Source organism: Cetorhinus maximus, chromosome 17 (assembly GCF_964194155.1).
Source record: "Cetorhinus maximus chromosome 17, sCetMax3.hap1.1, whole genome shotgun sequence".
Lineage (NCBI taxonomy): Eukaryota > Metazoa > Chordata > Chondrichthyes > Lamniformes > Cetorhinidae > Cetorhinus > Cetorhinus maximus.
In genome coordinates, this window is record NC_135895.1 from 41948284 (window position 1) to 41968863 (window position 20580).

The following is a 20580-nucleotide window of genomic DNA, read 5'->3' on the forward strand; positions in this document are numbered from 1 at the left end:
CAATTCTCCAGTCCTCTGGCACCTCCCCTGAGTCTAGGGAAGATTGAAAGATTATGGCCAGTGCCCCTGCAATTTCCTCTCTTCCTTCCTTCAATATCCTTGGATGCAGCTCATCCGGTCCTGGTGCCTTGTCAACTTTAGGTGTCCAACACTTCCTCCTTATCAATTTTGAACCCCTCTAGTAACAGAGTTTCCTCTTCTGTCACTGTGGCCTCGGTAGCATCTGCTTCCTTGGCAAAGACAAATGCATACTATTCATTTAACACCTCAGCCTTGCCCCTGCCTCCATGTGTAAATCTCCTTTTTGGTCCCTAATCGGCCCTACTCCTCCTTTTACCACCCTCTTACTATTTGTGTGCTGATAGAAGACTTTGGGATTCCCCTTTGTATTGGCTGCCAATCTTTTCTCAAACCCTTCTTTGCTTCTCTTATTTGCTTTTACACCTCCCCTCTGAACCTTCTGAATTCCGCTTGGTTCTCAATTGTATTTTCTATGCGCCTGCCATAAGCACACGTTTTCTTCTTTATCTTAATTCCTATCTCGTTTTTCATCCAGTGAGCCCTGGATTTGTTTGCCCTACCTTTCCCTTTTGAGGGAATATACCTTGTCTGTGCCCAAAACATTTCTTCTTTGAAGGTAGCCCATTGTTCAGCTACGGTTTTTCCCGCCAGCCTTTGGTTCCAGTCTGTCCAACCCAGCTCCATTTTTGCCCCATTGAAGTCGGCTCTCACCCAGTTAATTATTCTTACTCAGGATTGCAAGAAGGAGAGAAGGCTGAGGAGATTTGGCAGGAGTTTTCAAAAATTATGAAGCGTTTTGATAATACATAGAGACTATTCCCTCTAGTTGGGAAATTAGTGATAAGACACTAACAATTTCAAAATATTACCAGGAGAAATAGAAACTAAATAGAACCTCAGGAGAAATATATTTAAGCAGAGATTGCAAGGTGGAACAAGGAAAGTTTGAGGCAGAATTAACTATTTTAAAAAATTATTCATTCATGGGACGTGGACATCACTGGCTAAGCCAGCATTTATTGCCCATTCTCAGAAGGCATTTTTAAGAGTCAACCACATTCTGGAGTCACATGTAGGCCAGACCAGGTAAGGACAGCAGATTTCCTTCCCTAAAGGACATTAGTGAACCAGATGGGTTTTTATGACAATCAACAATGGTTTCACATTCATCATTAGACTTTTAATTTCAGATATTTATTGAATTCAAATTCCACCATCTGCCGGATTCAAACCCAGGTCCCCAGGGCATTAGCCTGGGTCTCTGGATTACCAATCCAGCGTCAATACCACTACAACACCACCTCTCCTTACTTGAGTGCATATTAGAAGCAGAAGAAAATATAAGGCTATGAAAAAAGAATAAGGATTAGTTTTGGATTGCTCTAGCAAAGAGCTGGCAACCAAACGAGGGGCCAAATGGTCTTCTTCTGTGATGTAAACTTCAATAGTTCTAGTCACCAGCCATGCTACTGATCAGACATTACTTCATGTATTTGTCATTGTGCCACTATGTTCAAAAATCATTTCAACTTCTCATTTCTGTGGCCTTCCAACATTCAGTATCATCTGCTTCTACATGCAAACACTGATCTCACCTCACAAAAACCTACCAAAATACGAAGCTTTAACATTAGGAATGAATCATAAAGAAACAAAAATATAGAAATTACAACACAGAGAAAGACATCCAGATCATTCTGGGCCAGAGATAGTTCTTTAATTGGAGCCTAATCTAATCCCTTTCCTAGCTCTCTCTTCTTGAATAAATAGATGCAAACAAGTAAGTGCATGAGTGTAATATTGGAGAGTCAACGTAAATTAGTTGTCTTCAAGCAAAACAGAGTGATCAAGAAGTCAGTAGTGGAACAATAATCATTGTGGACTCCCCTTAAAATTATTTTTTGGGATATGGGTACCATTGGAAAGGTAGGCGTTTAATATCTGTCCTGTTTCCCTGAGAAGGTGATGGTGGGCTGAACTGAACAGAACTGCTGTTAACGTTTTGATACAACTTAATGAATTGCTAGACCACTTCAGAGGGCAGATAAGAGCCAACCATATTGATATGGGACTGGAGTTACATATAGGACAGACTGAGTTTGAACAGAAATCCTCAGAGGTGGACACTAGATGGAAGCAATGTACCTGAGTGCTGAGCAAAACTATAGATAAAATCTATTAAGTAGAGATATTCATCATGCAAAGTCAAAAGAAACACAGGAGGTCCCATTGGATTGGAAAGGAGCCAACTTGGTCCCAATTTCCAGAAAAGAAAAAACCATCTCTCAGTAATTGCAGACCTAGCTGGCACTCTATGATTTCCTGAAAGCATTAAATGAAGTTTTGCACAAAAGGCAGCTACAGAAATTTAAGGCAGTGAGTCTCCTGCATTGAATTTGGAGGTGGATAAGAAATTGGCTGGAAGTGAATAATGAAGTAGGGAAGTATGTCAGACTGGGGAGATGTGTTGTTTCTCATCTATATAAATGGTCTGGATTCAGAAACACATTGCAAATTGGCCTGATTTGTATATGATACAATCTAAATGGGGCAATCGGATCTGGCAAAGCAGCCAGAGAATTACAGAAAGACTCAGGGCAGAATCGTCCCAGATTTGCACAAAGTGTGGTAGCGGGCAGGAAAAAGGACGTGTTACCCTCCGGCCGCAATGGTGGCTTTTCACACCATATCGTCCACTTCCTGCCTCATTACTTATGCAGCAACAGGAAACACGCCGTATCACTGGCAGGCAGCCTCTGAATCACCCACCATGACGTTACCTCACCGTTTCCTCACTCCAGGTGCCATATCTAAACTGCAGCCACTCAGAGAGTTCTCAATGCTTGCAGCTCAGGACTGCTCCAGTGAAGACATGGCCCTAAAAGCCAAGGAGAGTTCAGTGACCCGTCACTGGAATGCCTTTCAGAGGCCCGCCATGATGTCCTCCAAACCCACTCTGGCCACAGGAGGTCCAGCAATCTCACCACTCCTGCTTGGGAGGTGATGGCAGTGGTGTTAAATGCCAACATTGCACAGATGAGGTTGGCCACCCAGTGCAGAAAGAGGATGAATGAACTCATCTGTGCTGCCAGGGTAAGGCAACCATCTCATCACTCTGAACTCACACACTCAAAAGCCCATCACACATTCACTGGCATCTGATTTACCACCCGCTCAAGGGACATCACCACTCACTCACACATACCCTCACATCTCCATCTGGTCTCATTTCCTCTGGAGACTGCCTCCTCAGCCTGCACCATCTTGAGGCCACTTGCACAGATCAACATGTGACCCCACACACACCCTGGGATTCCCCCCTTCCTCAATACAGCCCTCATCCTGCAGCCTCTTCCCTTGCCTGGAAAGGCACCCCCGCCTTATGGCTGATCTGGTCGGTAGAGTCCTGCCTGTGAGCCCCCCTAAAAGTGATGTGGTATTGCCTGTGAAGCCTGGTGCTGATGACCACAACTGCTGCCCGAAGCAAGGTAGGTAAACAAACCTTGAAGTCCCAAGTGAAGTGCAGCTCGCCAGGTGCACGTTGCTTATGTACAGTTGTGAAACACGCTGGCGTGCAATCACACCAACATACCCAGATGATCCAGCATGGGGGGGTGATTCTGGTGGACAGGAATTATAATCATATGCAGATGTATTAAAATGATGTTCCCGATGTGCGGCAGCGGGAAACACAGCCCACCATTGATGGTTGGAGCGGATGCTCACAAACTTGTTTCACGACGTCATTAAACCAATTTTGTCCTTCCTGCCATATTGTGCGCTCACGCCTGCCATGTTGCCTGGCGCCGACAGGGATGGAAAATTCCGGTGTTATAGATGATATTGCATGTGGGGAGAAACTTAATGAATGGTGTTGCCCTACTAAGTGAAGAGGCCGAAAGTCAGCTGAAAGTGATGGGAAATGTAACTCTGATTGTGTCCAGTCGTTGTGGAACAACAATAAAACAAATATTGAGCTAAATTGGTGGATTATCCTACCTCATCTATCCTGCTAGACAGGTGAAGTGCGCCCAAAATGCATGGCTCTTCTCAAGCACCAGGATTTCATGCAATGGGTCCTTTACATGTCAAAGGTACAGGCATTCTTACAGGCTCCAACTGCTAAAGAAGAGGAAAGGAAAATTAGGTGAAGATGCAAGATTCTGCCTGCAACTGTGTGTCACATCTGGGATATTAGGAGACTCCGACCACCATCACCAGAAGATCCTGATTTCATCTGTAGATTTGAGCTGGGGAAATGTTCTAAGTGTGAAAACTGGTCCTACTTTGGAGTCTTCACTCTGCCCTGGGACTCCAGGACCCCACCACAGATTGTTCAGTCAGCAGGAATATAGGGGCAGGCCACAGTGCTGTACTCCTCAGCTATTAGGGGTGGATAGTGGCATAGTGGTAATGTCACTGGAATAGTAAATTAGTGGGCCCAGGCTAATACCCTGTTGACATGAGTTCAACTCCCATCACAGCAGCTGGTGAAATTTAAATGCACTTAATAAATCTGGAATTGGAAGTGGTCTCAGTAATAATAAACCCTGAATGTATTATTGATTGCTGTAAAACTGATGTGGTTCATTGAGGCCCTTTCAGGAAGGAAATCTGCCAGCCTTACTTTGAAAAAGATTAATTGTGGGCTATATGAATTAGTACAAATAGACATAATTGAACAGTTAGAGTAGGAAGTGTTTGCAGCTGCTGAATACCATAATCACGAAGATTGTGGGTCTGGCCTATATGTGACTCAAGACCCAAAACAATGTGGTTGACTCTTAACTGTCCTCTGAAAAAGCCTAGCAAGCCACTCAGTTCAAGGGAAATTAGGAATGGGCAACAAATGCTGGCCTTGCTGGTGACACCCACATCCCATGAATGAATAAAAGGTGCGTAGCTATCTAATGAACAGGAAAAATAAGCAGGAGCCCATCAGCCCCTCATGCCTCATTTGCATTCCTGCATCCTCTACAGATATGTGTCATATTTCCTTACCTCACCAGTAATCCTCCATAACGTAAAGGCAGAGACTGGATAATTTAGGTCATTGTCCCTTTTTCTTAACCTTTGCATTCAGAACCTAGTGTTTCCAATGGAAAGACTCAGGAAAAGCTCACCCTTATAGGTCCAAGGCAATCATGGTGAAGTTATACAATGCCCTATTTAGGCAAACCATCAATACTGCTTTTAGCTCTGGTGATCATGGTGCCTCTGAGCCTGCAGCATGCCGGGGAGATGGAGGAGAGGCTGTGGAGAGGGCAAACGCTGTACAATGCCCTCTGCCAAGTTGGAGCCTGGCTCCTTCATAATCTTTCGCAATAACAGCAGACTGTCTGGCAGATCAGCCAATGCACCCAGCATCTCAGTGTGCATGCCCATCAGTGTCCTCCTGTACACAGTCCATCAAAGTCTTATCTGAGTCCCCCATAGCAGAACTTATCTGCAACCACATCTTCAACGTCCTATCTGAGTCCCCTGTAGCAGAACTTATCTGCAACCTCAGTGAGCTGGCACATGAACTATCCTTTACCCCTGGACTGGCTGCAGCCCACTCGTGCCCATTGACTCACCATGTGCTGATCCAAACTCTATTCTTGTCTCTAAGGTACATGCCGTGCTAGTATCTGGGCAGATGACTGAGTGTCAGATCAAGTGATGGTGTTTCTTCATTGGTGCTGCACCATTGCTCCCACTGTTCCTCTTGGAGCTGCCATGGCTGGCCAGTTAGCAGTTGCTGGGTGTCTGAAATCAGAAAATCATAAGGGGAAGGTTGGTGTGAAGGAATGGGACGGAGCATGGAAAGCAAAAAGTTGCACTGTTAGCAGCTTGCTTATCATGCTAGATATCAGGAATGAGGGTGAGGTGGGAATTGGGAAGGGATATAAGACAGAAACATCATCCTCAATGTTCTCAGTGACACCAAATGCAAGGGACACAGTTGCAGTCAGTCCCATGATGTGGAGCATGATCACCTCAAGAGGACCCAGGTAATGTAGGAAATACTGTCCTCCATCAGATCTGTCCTGCTCCCTTCTATTGTGAGCCACCTTATCCTTCAAGAGAGATGGAAGAATGCCAGTAGTTGTGCATACTGTGTGTGGGTGGTATGCCTGTCATAGCTGAATAGCTGGAGGTATGTGGAAGCAATGCCCTATTTAGGCATACCATTAATGCTGCTTTTAGCTCATCCTTTAGAGGACAGGTGACCCAAGGAAAACTGGGTGCTCTGTGCAGGTAGCCAACAAAGCTGATCAATAGGGGACTTGGAGTTACAAGAAAAGATTGAAAAATGTGTGACTTTTAGGGAAAAGATTTATAGAAAACATTAACCTTGGGAATTACTTCCAGTTAACCTATGACTGTATAAAAGGGGACATAGGTACAAACTGGTTAAAAGAAAGTTTAGGATGATGTCAGTGAAGAAATTTTCATATAAAGAGTGATTGACAGTGTTCCAATGGAGCCAAAATCTCTGGTGTCATTCAAGAAGGATGATGGATTTTGTGATGGAAGAACAGGCTAAGCATCCAAAGTTTTTCCATTATTGGTATATATTTTTATTGACCATATAAGGAATATCCCCCTCTCTTTGTATTTGTAGTTGTGAACATATACCCAGCTGAAACAGATATGTCAATTAACACATTTTTAAAAAGAGGATTGTGGGCTATATGAACTAGTACAATTGACATAATTGAACAGTTAGAGTAGGAAGTGTTTGGAACTGTTGGGAAGACTATAATCATGAAGATTGCTGACCTATTAGGACCCTGGAAGCACTATGTTAAGGAAGATAACTATTCTTTGAGACATGATGTAAGTGAGAAATTCTGGGGAACTTCTTGAGGTTTTCTTTTGTACTTGGTAGTGATGAACTTTATCAATGTTATTTGTGAATGGAGGAGTACATATTTAAGTTTAGTGTAAGAGGGAAGACAAGCTCTTATGTTGATAAGTGGTGAGAATTGTAGCTTGAGTTTTATAGTAATTTTGTACTTGTAAGGAAAACATAAATTGCTCTGAAGAATTTCAGATCTTGGAACTAATTATCAGAAGGCCCATTATGATGATTTGATTCTATATTTGAACATTTTCCATGAGTCATACAAAAGATGTGACACGACGTCAGTATTTAAGTTTTCGGTTTTTTTACGTCCACCTAGTCACAAGAGGGCGTGGACACCTGGTCTGGCATGTAAATTGAAGCTGTCTTTCCTAGAAGGCCCAACCCGCTAACGAGGGCAATTGGTTAAAAATTATGTCAATTAAATCACGACTTAAAAACGCTTCCTTTAAATGCCATGTAGTAACCAGGTGAGGTATTTGTTGTCCTTGCACAAACAGTTGTTGCTCGAAGTGGGTGAATTGTGCTAAATCTACTTAAACCGTACCTGGATTAAAAAGGGTATGTTCCATAAACTCCGTTTATTGAGGTTGCGTTTTGAGAAATGAATTTATTTTTCGTAATTTAAATCTAAAACGTCATAACTTATGTTTTAGTCTGAAAATCTGACATTGTTCGTTCTTTACTTAGTACGTAGTATTGTTCATAAATGTTGACTTTACATAGTACAACTTTCTTAGTCCTTTTGTTTTAGATAAAATAATCCTCCGTGTAAAATCAAGCTACACCTTTGAAATCCTCCGACTGCACGTCAGTGATACAAAAGGTGGCCTGCAATCATACAAAAAACCTGTTAAATGCGGATTACCTTGTGATCAAGACTTGTTTCAAAAGTTACTATAAAACACTTTCGAATTAAAGAAACTTCCCTCGACTGAAGCGCCGGTTGGAAGTTTTTAATCCTACCCAATATCTCCATATAGTGAACTAATGCCTGGTGAAATGTAGAGCTCTGATTTTAAAGCAGGAGTTCCAGGTTGGGCTTTTTTTTTCAGAAGGTGGGCATATGTATCTCCGCTCTCCAAAACAGAATTACCTGGGAAAACTCAGCAGGTCTGGCAGCATCGGCGGAGTTTTTTCCAGGTAATTCTGTTTTTGTTTTGGATTTCCAGCATCCGCAGTAGTTTTTTGTTTTTATCTCCGCTCTCCAAACTCGATTGAAGGGGATTGTTCCGCTTTATTGGGGGTGGGTGGGTGGACGTAATAGATTCGTTACTCAAATGCTGCAGTGTTTTTTTTTATTAACAAGCTGTAATATGAAGCGCTGTGCGCATCACGAAACGACTACTTCAGCCATGACTTTCATTCTGCATGTTTGCCCTTTTTGTTAATGCAAATAGTCAGTATTTGCTTTAACTAACCTCTTGAGGGAGGGGGATGTCAGCAACCGAAGTATGTAAATACGGGAATATATTTGGCTTTTCTAAGTTTGCCAAACACGTCCATAAAGAGCTGGTTTATCTTCAACTTAGAAATTAAACGTTGTAAACCCAACTTCTCCAACTGTATGGAGGCTCAAGTCAAGGATAAGACTCCGCTCAGATAGCCCCTAAAGCTTGATGCGTTCCGGGACAAAGCAGCTGCTTGACCCGTACACCTGCCGCTGGCCTCCACGTCCACCACTGGGACATGCCTAGCAGCACCTCAGCGCGCCGCAAGTTTTATTCGCGTGATTTTTTTTTGGCAGAGGTTCTTTTCTAATAACGTCTTGGATATATCGTACTTGCTGGGTTTTTTTTTTAGTACAAGGACTTCAGCCGTTCAAATGTATCGAACTAGGATGAGCAAAAATTAATTCCGAGCCTCGTCTGAGAAACAAACTAAAGCTGCTAAATAACTTCCCATTCTAGGAACTTGCATCATAAGACAGTTCAATCTTGAACGAGTTTCCAGCTTCCAATATCGGATCAATCGGCAAGACTTTATGTAAACAAGTCAATCTTAAAGAAAATCCTGCTTTCCATTGAACAGACTTTGGACTACAATATGTACCTTACAATAGTTAACAAACGGACTATTTGTCAAATTCAATTGAAGATAATTAAATCTTATCATCAATTTTTTTTCTTGAAGCTTGAGGACTTTCCCATAAGCCTTCAGCATCTCAAGTGAGATGACTGTCCTTGACAGCAGCATTTGAGGGCGACATCAAGGTGCCCCTGCAAAACTGATATCAATGGGAATTTTGAGGGGGGAGGAAAATGGTTGGAGTCATGCCTAGCACAACGATTTGAGGTCAATCATCTCATTCTCAAGAGTTCTTGGGTCCAGCCATTGATGACCTCTCCTAAGTTCAGAGGTGGGAATATTTTTGTTTGGCACCACTCCACTTGGATACTGAAAGCAAGCACTCTTTCCCTACCCAGAAAGACCTGGACGACATCTTGGATTTGGGCTGGGACATTCGCACCACATTCCAGGCAATGGCTATCTGAGAATACAGCCATCTCCCTTGACAACTTCAGTGAACCACCCCCCAAATTAACATCCTGGGGGTTACCATTGATCAGAAACTGAATTGGACTAGCCATAGAAATACTGCCTCTACAAGAGTAGGTCAGAGGCTAGGAGTTCTACAGTGAGTAACTTGCCACCTGACTCCACAAAGCCTGTGCACCATCTACAAGTCGAGTGTTTTGGAATACAGTCTACTTGCCTGGATGAGTGCAGCTCCAACAACACAAGAAGATTAACACAATCCAGGCCAAAGCAGCCTGCTTGATTGGCACCCATTTGCTCCCTGCACCACTAGTGACTGCAGTGTGTACTATATACAAGATGTTCTGTAGTCACTCACTATGGCACCTTCCAAACTTGCAACCTCTACCACCTAGGATAAGGGCAGTAAATACTCCCTCCAAGCTGCACCACACCTCACCCAGAACTATATTCGTTCCTTTTACTACTAGTCAAAATCCTGGCCTTAACTGCACTATTGATGTACCTACACCATTTGGATTCCAGTGGTTCAAGAAGGCAGCTCTTCTTGGGCAGTTATGGTGGTAGTGGTATTGTCACTAGTTTTCCAGAGACCCAGGGCAACGCTCTAGGAACCTGGGTTTGAATGCCACCATGGCAGATAGTGAAGTTTGAATTCAATAAAATCTAACTACCATGAAACCATTGATTGTCACAAACCCCATCTGGTTCACTAATGTGTTTCCTTCCTTTAGGGAAGGAAATCTGCTGTCCTTGCCTGGTCTGGCCTACATGTGACTCCAGACCCACAAAAATGTGGTTGACTCTTAAATTCCCTCTGAGCAAGGACAATTGGGGATGGGCAATAAATGCTGGCCAAGCCAGCATCACTGATATCCCATGAACAAATGAAGAAAAACTGTCCATATCCTGTGAACAAATAGTTCAAACTGGCATACAATGCCTGAGACTGTTAGCAATATCTACAAAATTGGGTAAAAATATGTACAAAGGAAGCTAAAATTTATGCTTTAATTTACAATATGGATGCCAAATATCTAGGTAATCTTTATAATTTTTTTGCTGAAGATGGAATTGTGTCCAAAATTAGCTGGACCTGTTATGCATCCTCAGTCAAAACCTAAAAATGCTGATCCTATAAAACATTGCAAGTCCTGTTATGGCCACTGACCCTCATCCCTTGTATTTAAAAACTTGAGCTTCAAATCTGAAAGGCATTCCTTCACATTCCAGTATGAGGAAATTAAACTAGGAAATGTAGGCCAGATCTTCAGAAGCTCTTCACAGGAACACCATCATTCTGTAAACAAAGACCCTAGAAATGTAACCACCAAATACTGCAATTGAAAGGACACTTGATCTTTCTGGATGGTTGAACAGATTTGGAATGCCACCATGGCATAATCCATGTTGGTTTCACTTATGGCTAATGTGAACAAGGGTTTAAAATTTGACTTTGCTGTCATTGCAGGTCTTCACTTTCCAAGTGAAAATGGGGTGCTTTACATTTGTGAAAGTTATGATGATCCTATTCAATCTCTCCATCTTTGTAAGTACACTACAGTTAACTTGGTTGAACTCTGCCTTCAACTATTGAGCATTTCTTAATAATATTGGGAAAAGCTGACTTTTTATATAGCTGGATGTGTTAATGTTAAGCCCTTGCATAATTTATTTGGCTTGAATACAATAAACCTCTTGCTACTGATCGTTATGAAATTTGATTTGTATCTGCTTTAACATGAAGTTTACTTTGGGTGTATAGTGCAAACTGGCCATTTGGCCCAACTGGCATATGCCAGCATTTGTGCTCTATATCTCCTCCTCCTTCTAAGCAAACTCTCCCCTCTAATTGCTTCCTCTTTTGTGCTTTCTAAAACTAGTTGCCTCCTTGTGGTAATGCATTCCAGTCTGTAGGTAAAATCATAATTTCTCCTAAATTTTAATGATTATTGCCTGTCCTTTGAGCTAGCTTTATGAAACCTTTTCTGAATATTCAATTAAAGACTCCTAAATCTGTTCACAACCACTGGCTTGCAAATTTAAACATGACAATTCTATCCCTCAAGAAACTGACTCATCACTAATCATAGTTTGTATTCTTAATCTTATTTGGGCTCATTATCCAAAGGCATTTTTTCTATGATTCCTACCAAAACCCACAACATTATACTTGTTCAATGCTTTAAATACCCTTGTATTTAGCCACATTCTTAACTATAACTCCCAATTTAGTGCCCCTGCAACTTTTGATTTTGTGGAAAAACTAACTTTCTGCAAATTAAGTAGCCCCAGCACTGATTCCTGAAGAACACCAATTCTCACTTTTGCCAGCCTAGCCTAAGTAGTTACACTCTTTGTAGCTAGCTTACTGTCCTTCCACCTGTTCCCTGCTCTAACCTTAAAAGACCTTATGGAGGGGAGGAATAAAGTATATCTACTAAACTACTCTTGTTTGTTAGTCAATGTGTTAGCTGTTTGAAAAAAGATAGGACTAAAAAGCTATCTTCAGTCGCCAAGCACTATTCACTTTCTAATGAATCATTTATGTATTTCATGCCACTATCTTCTTCTCCCCCTCTTTCTCCCCAACCACCCTGCCCCCAAACTAAAGATGCACAAGTGCAATCCATTTGAACCAGGGATCTTGTATTTTAGCTTACACATTATCCCCCCCCACTTCCCCAACTTAATACCTTATTTATTTTCTAATGCCATGCCTAACTTTTGCTTCCTCAGTATTTGAGGGAAAGTACCTTATTTCTGTCATTACCTGTTTTATTTGTGCATTGTTATAAAAATCCTTATACTACCTGCAACACATATATTCTTGCTTTTGAGTTCCTCACTTTCCTAATTGTTTGACCATATCTTAGAGTTGTCTGATCTTCCATGATGTCAATGTTCTACCTCAATCCTTTCTTCTTGCCATGTTCTTGATTTTCATGGTAACATCCCGAAAATCAACCATCTCCATCTTAGAAGTGCCACTACACTGGAGAAACCCATTCCAAAGATTCACTATTCTCCAGATCCAATTTCTCTCTGTCAGCCCCTAATGGCTGACTCCCTTGCTCTGAGACTAGGAACCTAGTTCTAGGCACTGCCAGGGCAATGGTTCTGAGACAATAATTAATTCTTTACCTGTAGAATTGTTCCATTCTAATCCTCCATTGGATAACCCCTTTTATCCTTCTTATCCTTGTATTTCATTGCCTTCCTAATACTGCTACTTTGACCCCTGTACAAGGGCCCCACCAAACTCCCTCTAAATACTACATTTCCCATTCTCTTTTTTCTATTACCATCAAAGGGTAGAATTTCAGATAAGATTGTACTCAAATCTATCATCAGTCTCTTTTTACATCCTCCTGGCAGCTTGCTTTCCAGTGAACTTGGATAGATTACACCTCAGCTCCTCGAGTTGTCATATCTTGAACTATTTATAGTTGAGGCCCCAGTACTGATCCTTGTGGCACCTCATTATTACAATCTTGATCAAAAATAGCCTGTTTAATGGGCAAAATAACCAATCCTAATCAAAGCAATGCATTGCCCTAATCTTGTGGCAACTAGTGTCTGGCACCTTATCAAATGCCTTTGAAAATCCAATACTTACCTCTTATCAAACCTTTTGGCTGGCAAGTTCAACTCTGATAGCTTTGTCAAATACATTCATAAAACCATGTTGATTCTATCTTGCCTAGTAACCACAACCCTCCAGATTCTTTTGGGGATAAATATAGATTATTGGCTAGTTTGTCCTTTTTTAATGGATTTATTTCTGCTTCAGTTCTGATCACTTAATATTTCCCACTGTGCCTTTCCTCTCCAATTCTAGCTTGCCTATCCTAATTTCAGAATTTGTGGATGGCAGAAAGCCATGTGTCGATAGCCTCTTTTTAAGTCTATCACTATTTCCCCTTGATTCACAAGCTTTCTGCCATCCACAAATTCTGAAATTATGCCCTCCTGAGGCAAAGAATAAAAGGGATATCAAAAGTGCAGAAGCCTGGGGGTGTGGTGAGCGCAGTGTAGGAAAGTCATCAACGTTTTATGCAGCACTAGTTTGGCCTCCACTGGAGTATTGACTGATTCTAAGCAGGAGTGGTTAGGACTTGGACTGCACTTTTGTGACCAAAGGCAGGTTTGATTGGCTTTTAAAAAGAAATTAATTCTGAAGAGATTTGCGGGGCTACAGGGGTGGGAGTGGGACTAGCTGCGATGCTTATGGCTAAACTAGCATAGGAGGCCATTCAGCCTATTGCCTGATCACTCTGATTCTATTGTCCATGCTGTATAATGTTGAGTTGCTTATCTTGGATTAAGCTTAATTTTTAACTTTTTTGCATATGTTGACTGATCACCAACGAACTTAATTAATGTCGCCTTCACTTTTTTTTTCAGCTTGCTGGAGGAGCTCTTCTGGGTGTTGGAATATGGGTTAGTGTGGATGGAAGTTCTTTTGTACGAGTCATTGGCCCTGTATCATCTCAAGCAATGCAATTTGTCAATATTGGTTACTTCTGCATAGCAGTTGGTGCTGTGTTAGTCCTCCTTGGATTTTTGGGATGCTGTGGAGCACAGAAGGAAAGCAAGTGTCTGCTTATACTGGTATGTATAAAACTCTATCCCAATACCATGTTTTTGTGACTGGCAGTGAGGTCATCCATTTTGGATAGAGAAGTTGAGCTAGTAAATGGATTGCTAAAAGCTAATTGAATATTGGAGGAAATTTTGAATGGGTTATTTTCTCTTTTTAAAAATCAATCCCTCTATTCTGAATTTTAATCTAGATGTATTGTGATAAGGATTCCATACGGTAGTGACTGACTGCTGGGTCAATTGAAACTTTCAAGAATGATCTTGTTAGGTAAAGGATGTTTGAGCTACAAATTAACAACTCTGATTAGTATAACAGGCTCGATGCTAAATTGCCTACTCCTGTTGCTAGTTTAAAAGCTGAGCAATATGGTTAAAGCAATTTCAAATTTTCAACTGAACACTTTTGCTCTTGAATATCTGTGACCACTCTTGGCAGCATCCACTTTAGAACACTGCATGACCCTGTTAACCAAAGCAGACCTGTGCTGTGTAGGTAATTGTAGAGTTAACATATTAACAATAGCAGGTGATTTAGAACATGAGATTTTTTCTGCTGAGCTGATATTTTCATTTTTCTAGTTCTTTACCATTGTTCTGATCATCTTTATTGCTGAGATTGCTGCTGCAGTTGTTGCTTTGGTGTATTCTTCCTTTGTAAGTATAAATCTTTTATCCAATTGTACCATGAAATTTGCAAAATACTTGCATGCATCTTTTGTACCACTACATTACAAACGTTCAGCCAACAAATTACTTGAACACTTGCCATTATTCCTACTTGCATGCATTCCATGTTCTGTAACTGAAATAAAATTAACATTTGGAAGCTGTCACTAACTGATTTCAGTTCAAGTGGTATATAGATGGCACATGCCTGAAACTCCACATTTTCTGAACACTTATTCTGAATAATACTTATTAAGCTATTAAACAAGTCTTAACAAGCACAACTATCTGCATTTTATATACAAGTTTAATGAGGCTTAAATTATTTGTCTCTTCTTCAATTAACCAGGTTGCTAAATTCCATCTACACCCTTGACTCCTGCTGAACTTAATGGCAAAATGTTTTTGATTTTGATCTTCTGCTGGGTGAGCATCCCCAAATGAGGGCCCAGACTAGAACAGAAGATTCAGCACTCAAAATTACCCTTTACAAACTACATTTTTAAGTGAACATATTTGACTTGATCTTTCACTCTGTCATTCTCATTTCTATTTAGTTGAGAACTGCAGCCATGTCTAAATTTTAAAGGCTTCACATTACTTTTGTAGGCAGAAAGCCTTCTTCGTGCATGGGTTATTCCAGTACTGAAGAATGATTATGGAAGACAAAAGGATGTGACTGGCATCTGGAATACTACAATGAGTGAAGTAATTATTTTTGTAAATTACTTGTTCTCACTGCCTCTGCAGCCTATCCTGAATTGAGTGTTCTAGGTCAGCTATTATATGGACAGCAGGCTTGAGGGGCTGACCTCCTGTTCCCATTCTCTGCAAATTGGTCTGTAGCTGCTTGTTCAACTTGACTAGAGATTTATCTTCAACTGTAACCAGAGCGCTCTCTTGGATTGTGGAATACATTAGTCCAGTGGCTAAGACACTCTCTAGTAGAAAGTTTGATAGGATCTGAATATAAAAAGGTGGGGTGTTGGGAGAAAAGCACTTCTAAATGTTGAGCTAGGCATACTTTTTTTGATCCCTGGAAGTATTTGCCTGTAGGAGCAGTTGGAATTGCAGACATCTAAGCTGGAGCTCACTCGCCTTTAAAGGTGGGATGAAGAACTTTAGGTAGCCAGTAGCCATCATTAAAGTTATCAAAGATGGGATGATGTGTGAGAAGCTGGAAAACCATTGGAGAATGCAGGTCATCTTTTGACATGTGCTCTAATCTCTCAACCTCCTTGTATGTCCAATTATGTCCTTTGGCAGTATCTCTAGAACTACAAGCTCTAATGTAGGAATTATACCCCTGGTACTTAATATCACTTTCTCTTCTCTTGCCTCTTGTCATTATAGCTGAAGTGTTGTGGCTTTACCAACTACACGGATTTTAGTGATTCACATTACTTCAACAATCACAACCAAACCTTTCCACAATTTTGTTGCAATTCAACAAGTGTCTGTAATGAGAATGCAGCAATTAAAAGCCGTGTGCAGGTACAGTTCTCCTTTTCCTATAGCTCACTTCATGGCCATTCTTAATTCAATGTATTGCTATAACTCACTTAAATTCTTGTTTAGGGATGTTTTCGTCAACTTTTTGACATTCTGAAAGAGAATGCTAACATTGTGGGTGGGATTGCAGCAGGAATCTGTGCACTGGAGGTAAGATGCTTTGTCTTTAACTTAAAAATTGTTTAGAAAATTTCAATTTTGTAAATCAAAGGCTTGCAATAATGGAATAAATGGTATTTATTCTATTGAATTTGCCTAATGTAAAACTCCATTCCAGGAAATCAAAATATTTAGCTTTTTTTGTTTAGTCACACCTATAGGACTAAATATACATCAGTAAGTAAGATTAGTAGCTTCCACCTTAGTTAAAATCAAAACTAAAGAACTTGCCTTTGCACTTTTACATTTTGTGGGGTGAGGTAGGGGAGATGGAATGGAATATTTTGTAAATCACAAATGCAATCATTTAAGCTGTTATGCAAACATCTCTTCCAGGTTGCTGCAATGGTGGTCTCCATGTATTTGTACTGCAGGATTGATGGCAAAGAATGAAGTGTGAAAGTGAACATAGCAAGACTTGCAACTTTTATGTGGACTTGTCTGGGAGAATAATGGAACTTCAGATACCCATGAAAACAGTGCCATATGATGCATCATTGATACATGAGGTTGAATGGTCTTCAGACATTTAAAATTTATGCTTTCTTACAGTAACAAATGTAAATATTAAATTTGCACTCAGATCTTCTGTTCAGCAGTTATTAAGCTACTGAATTGAAATAGATTTTCAGGCAAACCAGTCAACATCCTTTGAGCTGATTACACTGTGACTTTAATTTCTGACAAAGATTATCTTTTTTAACCTTGCCACCCCCTTATATACACATGATTGAATGTTCCCTTAAGACTTCCACTTTTACAGCTCACAAGATTTGCAAAAAAATTGAGTAATGGCTGCCATGCTTTAACTGTTTGGTCTTTTTTTTTTGACTGGCTGCAGCATTAAAGGTTATCTCAGTTCAGAGCAAAATGGCACTGACCATGGTACCAGCACTTGCAATTTTTGGTAAAAGCTGTCCTGTCGTAAAGTCTCTTAATTTTTTAATTGAGGAGAGAGTCTTTTGCCATCTATTTGAACTGGACAGTTTTGTGGAATGCAGGCTTTAACCTGTAATATGCTTTTATGTATATATGCCATCAAATACTAGTAATCTCTAACCAAAACTATAGTTAGAATAGCTACAATAAAACTTTTTTAAATGGAAATGAATTTGTATAGGTAAATCCTTGACAATTTAAGCAAATAAAGTCTAACATTATCAGTATGGCATTTCATTTTAGATGTTTGTTAAACTCTCAAAGTAAAGCCTAAAAGGTTGGAGGGGAGAAAGCATTCTCAACTTTTGTGTGGGATTGGATTGTGTCTTTCCCTCTACCTATCCCACATCTCATAGTGTGAAAGTAGTCACCTATACAATTAAATCAATTGAAATGTTGCTGGGAGTTCTTGAATTGCTAGGCATGGCTTAGACTCAAATTGATGTTTTGTCTTTATACAACATATATCCTAATATTTGTCAGTAGTTTTTACTCCCCAAGAGATTCCAGTTTACCATGGATACAGATACAATATAGTGGTTTGTGAGTTCAAGCCCACCATGGCAGCTTGAAGCTTTCTGGATGTTCAAATTATCAGTATACTGACTACAAAAGTAGCACACTGGGTTAAGAGCATAACTGAGTCCTCAAGACTGCCATCTTTGAAAACACATGGTTCACTCTTTTTATGTAGCCTAAACATGCTATTCTTGCATCAAACTGCTACCAGTGGCCCAGGAAATGGGTTTCATAACTAGGAAGGTATGTCAGCAGAGATGAATAGGGAAATGCTTTTTTAGTCCATGATGCTGACTAGAAGTTAATGTATACTGGCTTAATTAATTCCTGGTATATACTGGCTTAATTAATTTCTGGTATTTGGTACCAGTGTATAGCTACAGAGCCATTTTGGGTTCATTATGTACAATACATAGTGATGTCTGGTTTGGATTAGCCTGTGTAAGTAGTAACTGATTTTAGTAGGGAGAAGCTGGAGCTACATTACTGGGAATGTTACATTCCTAATTTTTGAGGGAATGTGCTGGCCAATCAAAAGGTCAGATGACCCTGTCTGAGGGCACATCCTAAATTGTGTTATCTACACAAGACCATTTTGCTTAACCTGTAAAGTGCATTGTTCTCTGACTGTACTTAAGGGTGACTGAGTGCTGTAGTAATAGGTTTTGGGTTCAGTGTTTAAATAAATAATGCTCTTTATTTGAACCCACAAAAGGCTTGTTGCTGGTTGTTCAAATTGTCTATAGACACTTGAAGGCCAAAACTCTCTCAAAGCTTAATCACTGTAGGCACTTGGAAAGGAATGAGGATTTTAGCAGTTCTGTCTCGCCCTCTATAATAGAGATCTAAGGTAATTTTAACAGTAGATCAGGAACTTCATGGTTTACATACTTCAATTGTGTTCATCAATTGCTTGAATTGTATCTCCATCTTCCAACCTAGGGACCCCACAATTTCTTCTTTCAGAACTACACTGCCACCCCTCTCAACCAATTGTTGACTCCACAGTCCTAGAAAACTGCCTCAATTCCTTTGAAAATGTGTATTACCTCATCTGTGCCCATCTTCCTCAGAACTTATGTTTCCAATCCCTCCAAAAAAATTTCCACCCCTGCATCAGAACTGAAATGGCTTTATCAAAGTCTCAAAACATTGACAGACAAGGTAAGCTATCTTTGTCTTTCTGAAACTTTCTGCAGCCTTTGGCATAGTTAACCACATCTGACAGACTGCACTAGTCTCATTCCATTCTTAACTAAATCTGAGCCAGTGAATCTCCCTTTTTCACTCCTGCACCATTACCACTGCTGCCCCTGCCACAAGATTGATCCTTAGCTCCCAATTTCTCATCTGCGTACTGCTGCTTGGTAACATACACAGCATTGGTTTTTCACATGTACAGATAGTCCTACTCCATATCTCTTGGCTCCTCCATTGTCACTAAATTATTAGACTCTTATCTGACTTCCAGTATTGGAAGAGCAGAAATTCCCTCTGGTTAAATATTGAGAATACCAAAGCTATAGTCTTTGGTTCTGCTACAAACACTTCCCTCTCCTTGGTAATTGTGAGGCTGAACTTTCCTCCCAAGAGCTTCCAAGAACATATTTATGACATCAGGAAGACTACCTATTGCCATCTCTAACATTTCCCAACTCCACACATGCCTCAGCTCATCTGCTGAAACCTTCATTCATGCCTTTGTTCTCTAGATTTGAGTATTCCCATCTAGTCCTGGCTGATGTCTCTCACTTACTCCAGCAGCAGTTTTTGGTAACCAGTTTGTGCAATGTCCTTACGTCAAGCTTCATTCACACTTGTGCGCAGTGGATTATGTTTGCTTTCAATTAAGCAACACGTTATTTTTAAAATTCTCATGCTTGTTTCACAATCGTTCCATAGCTGGAACAATCTAATCTCCAGCCCCACAACCCTGTGCCATCTTAATCAGGCCTCTTGAGCATCCTCTATTTTCATTGTGCCACTGTTGTTAGCCACACCTTCAGTTGCTTAGGCTCTAAGCCCTGGAATTCCCTCTTTAAACCTCTCTTTCAACATACACCTTAAAACCTATCTCAGGTCAACTTTTTGGTTATCTTCCCTAATACCTCATTATGTGGCTCAGTGTCAATATTTCCTCTATAAAGCTCCTGTGAAGTACCTTGATGTTTCACATTAAAGGTGCTATGTAAATGCAAGATGTATTCCCAATAAACTGCGTTCTTCATAAACTGGACTTCTGACTTGTCTTCCTGGCTCCTATTGTGAGTGGTTCTCAAACTGTGCCCCTCTCACTTCAAAACCACCATTGCAGTTTTTTTAAAAAAATACACTTGACCCCTGCCCTTACAAACTACAATCTAATAATCCAATCGCGCTTTAATCAAATCTTGGCATATGGTGCTGCCTCCCATGTTTGTGGCTTCAATCTCTAATCAGCCCCTGCCATAAGCACTAAAACAACAGCACTAACCTAAATCACATGATCTCCTAGTGGTGGCCACCACCCCCCCCCCCCCCCCCCACCCCCAACCAGCTTCTGCAGCTTTTACTGGTTAACCCTACCCACTTCTGTTGTCCAGCATAGTGGAAATACTTTGCATTTTATGATCACAGGATATTTCATTGTACTTCATTGCCGATTATTACAATGCTATTTAATGCCCTTTTATTTTTGAAAATATGATTTTTCAACATTGGAAAATTTGAACAGACAGAGCAAACTGCTTAAAAATGCAAGGCCAAAAAGATGGAGGTGAGAAACCAACAAAGCACCCTCAGGAGTGAGATGAGAGGGATATTTCTTATAA

General features: G+C 40.6%; 1 protein-coding gene across 1 annotated transcript; it reads left to right on the forward strand.

Annotated features, from left to right (window-relative positions):
* Positions 1-7270: 7270 nt before the first annotated feature.
* tspan1 (tetraspanin 1) lies at positions 7271-17478 on the forward strand. The gene is made up of 8 exons (XM_078561066.1): positions 7271-7432; positions 10842-10919; positions 13778-13984; positions 14555-14629; positions 15251-15349; positions 15995-16135; positions 16220-16303; positions 16649-17478. The coding sequence occupies exons 2-8, from the start codon at positions 10863-10865 to the stop codon at positions 16703-16705; spliced, it is 720 nt and encodes a 239-aa protein (XP_078417192.1). The 5' UTR covers positions 7271-7432; positions 10842-10862; the 3' UTR covers positions 16706-17478.
* The last annotated feature ends 3102 nt before the right edge of the window (positions 17479-20580 follow it).

What these genes read in the sequence shown, in the direction of transcription:
- tspan1 (XM_078561066.1), top strand. Translation starts at nt 10,863, where the DNA reads ATGGGGTGCTTTACATTTGTGAAAGTTATGATGATCCTATTCAATCTC. An exon ending in CAATTAAAAGCCGTGTGCAG is followed by an intron (nt 16,136 to 16,219) that starts GTACAGTTCTCC and finishes ATTCTTGTTTAG; the next exon opens with GGATGTTTTCGTCAACTTTT. An exon ending in CAGGAATCTGTGCACTGGAG is followed by an intron (nt 16,304 to 16,648) that starts GTAAGATGCTTT and finishes CATCTCTTCCAG; the next exon opens with GTTGCTGCAATGGTGGTCTC.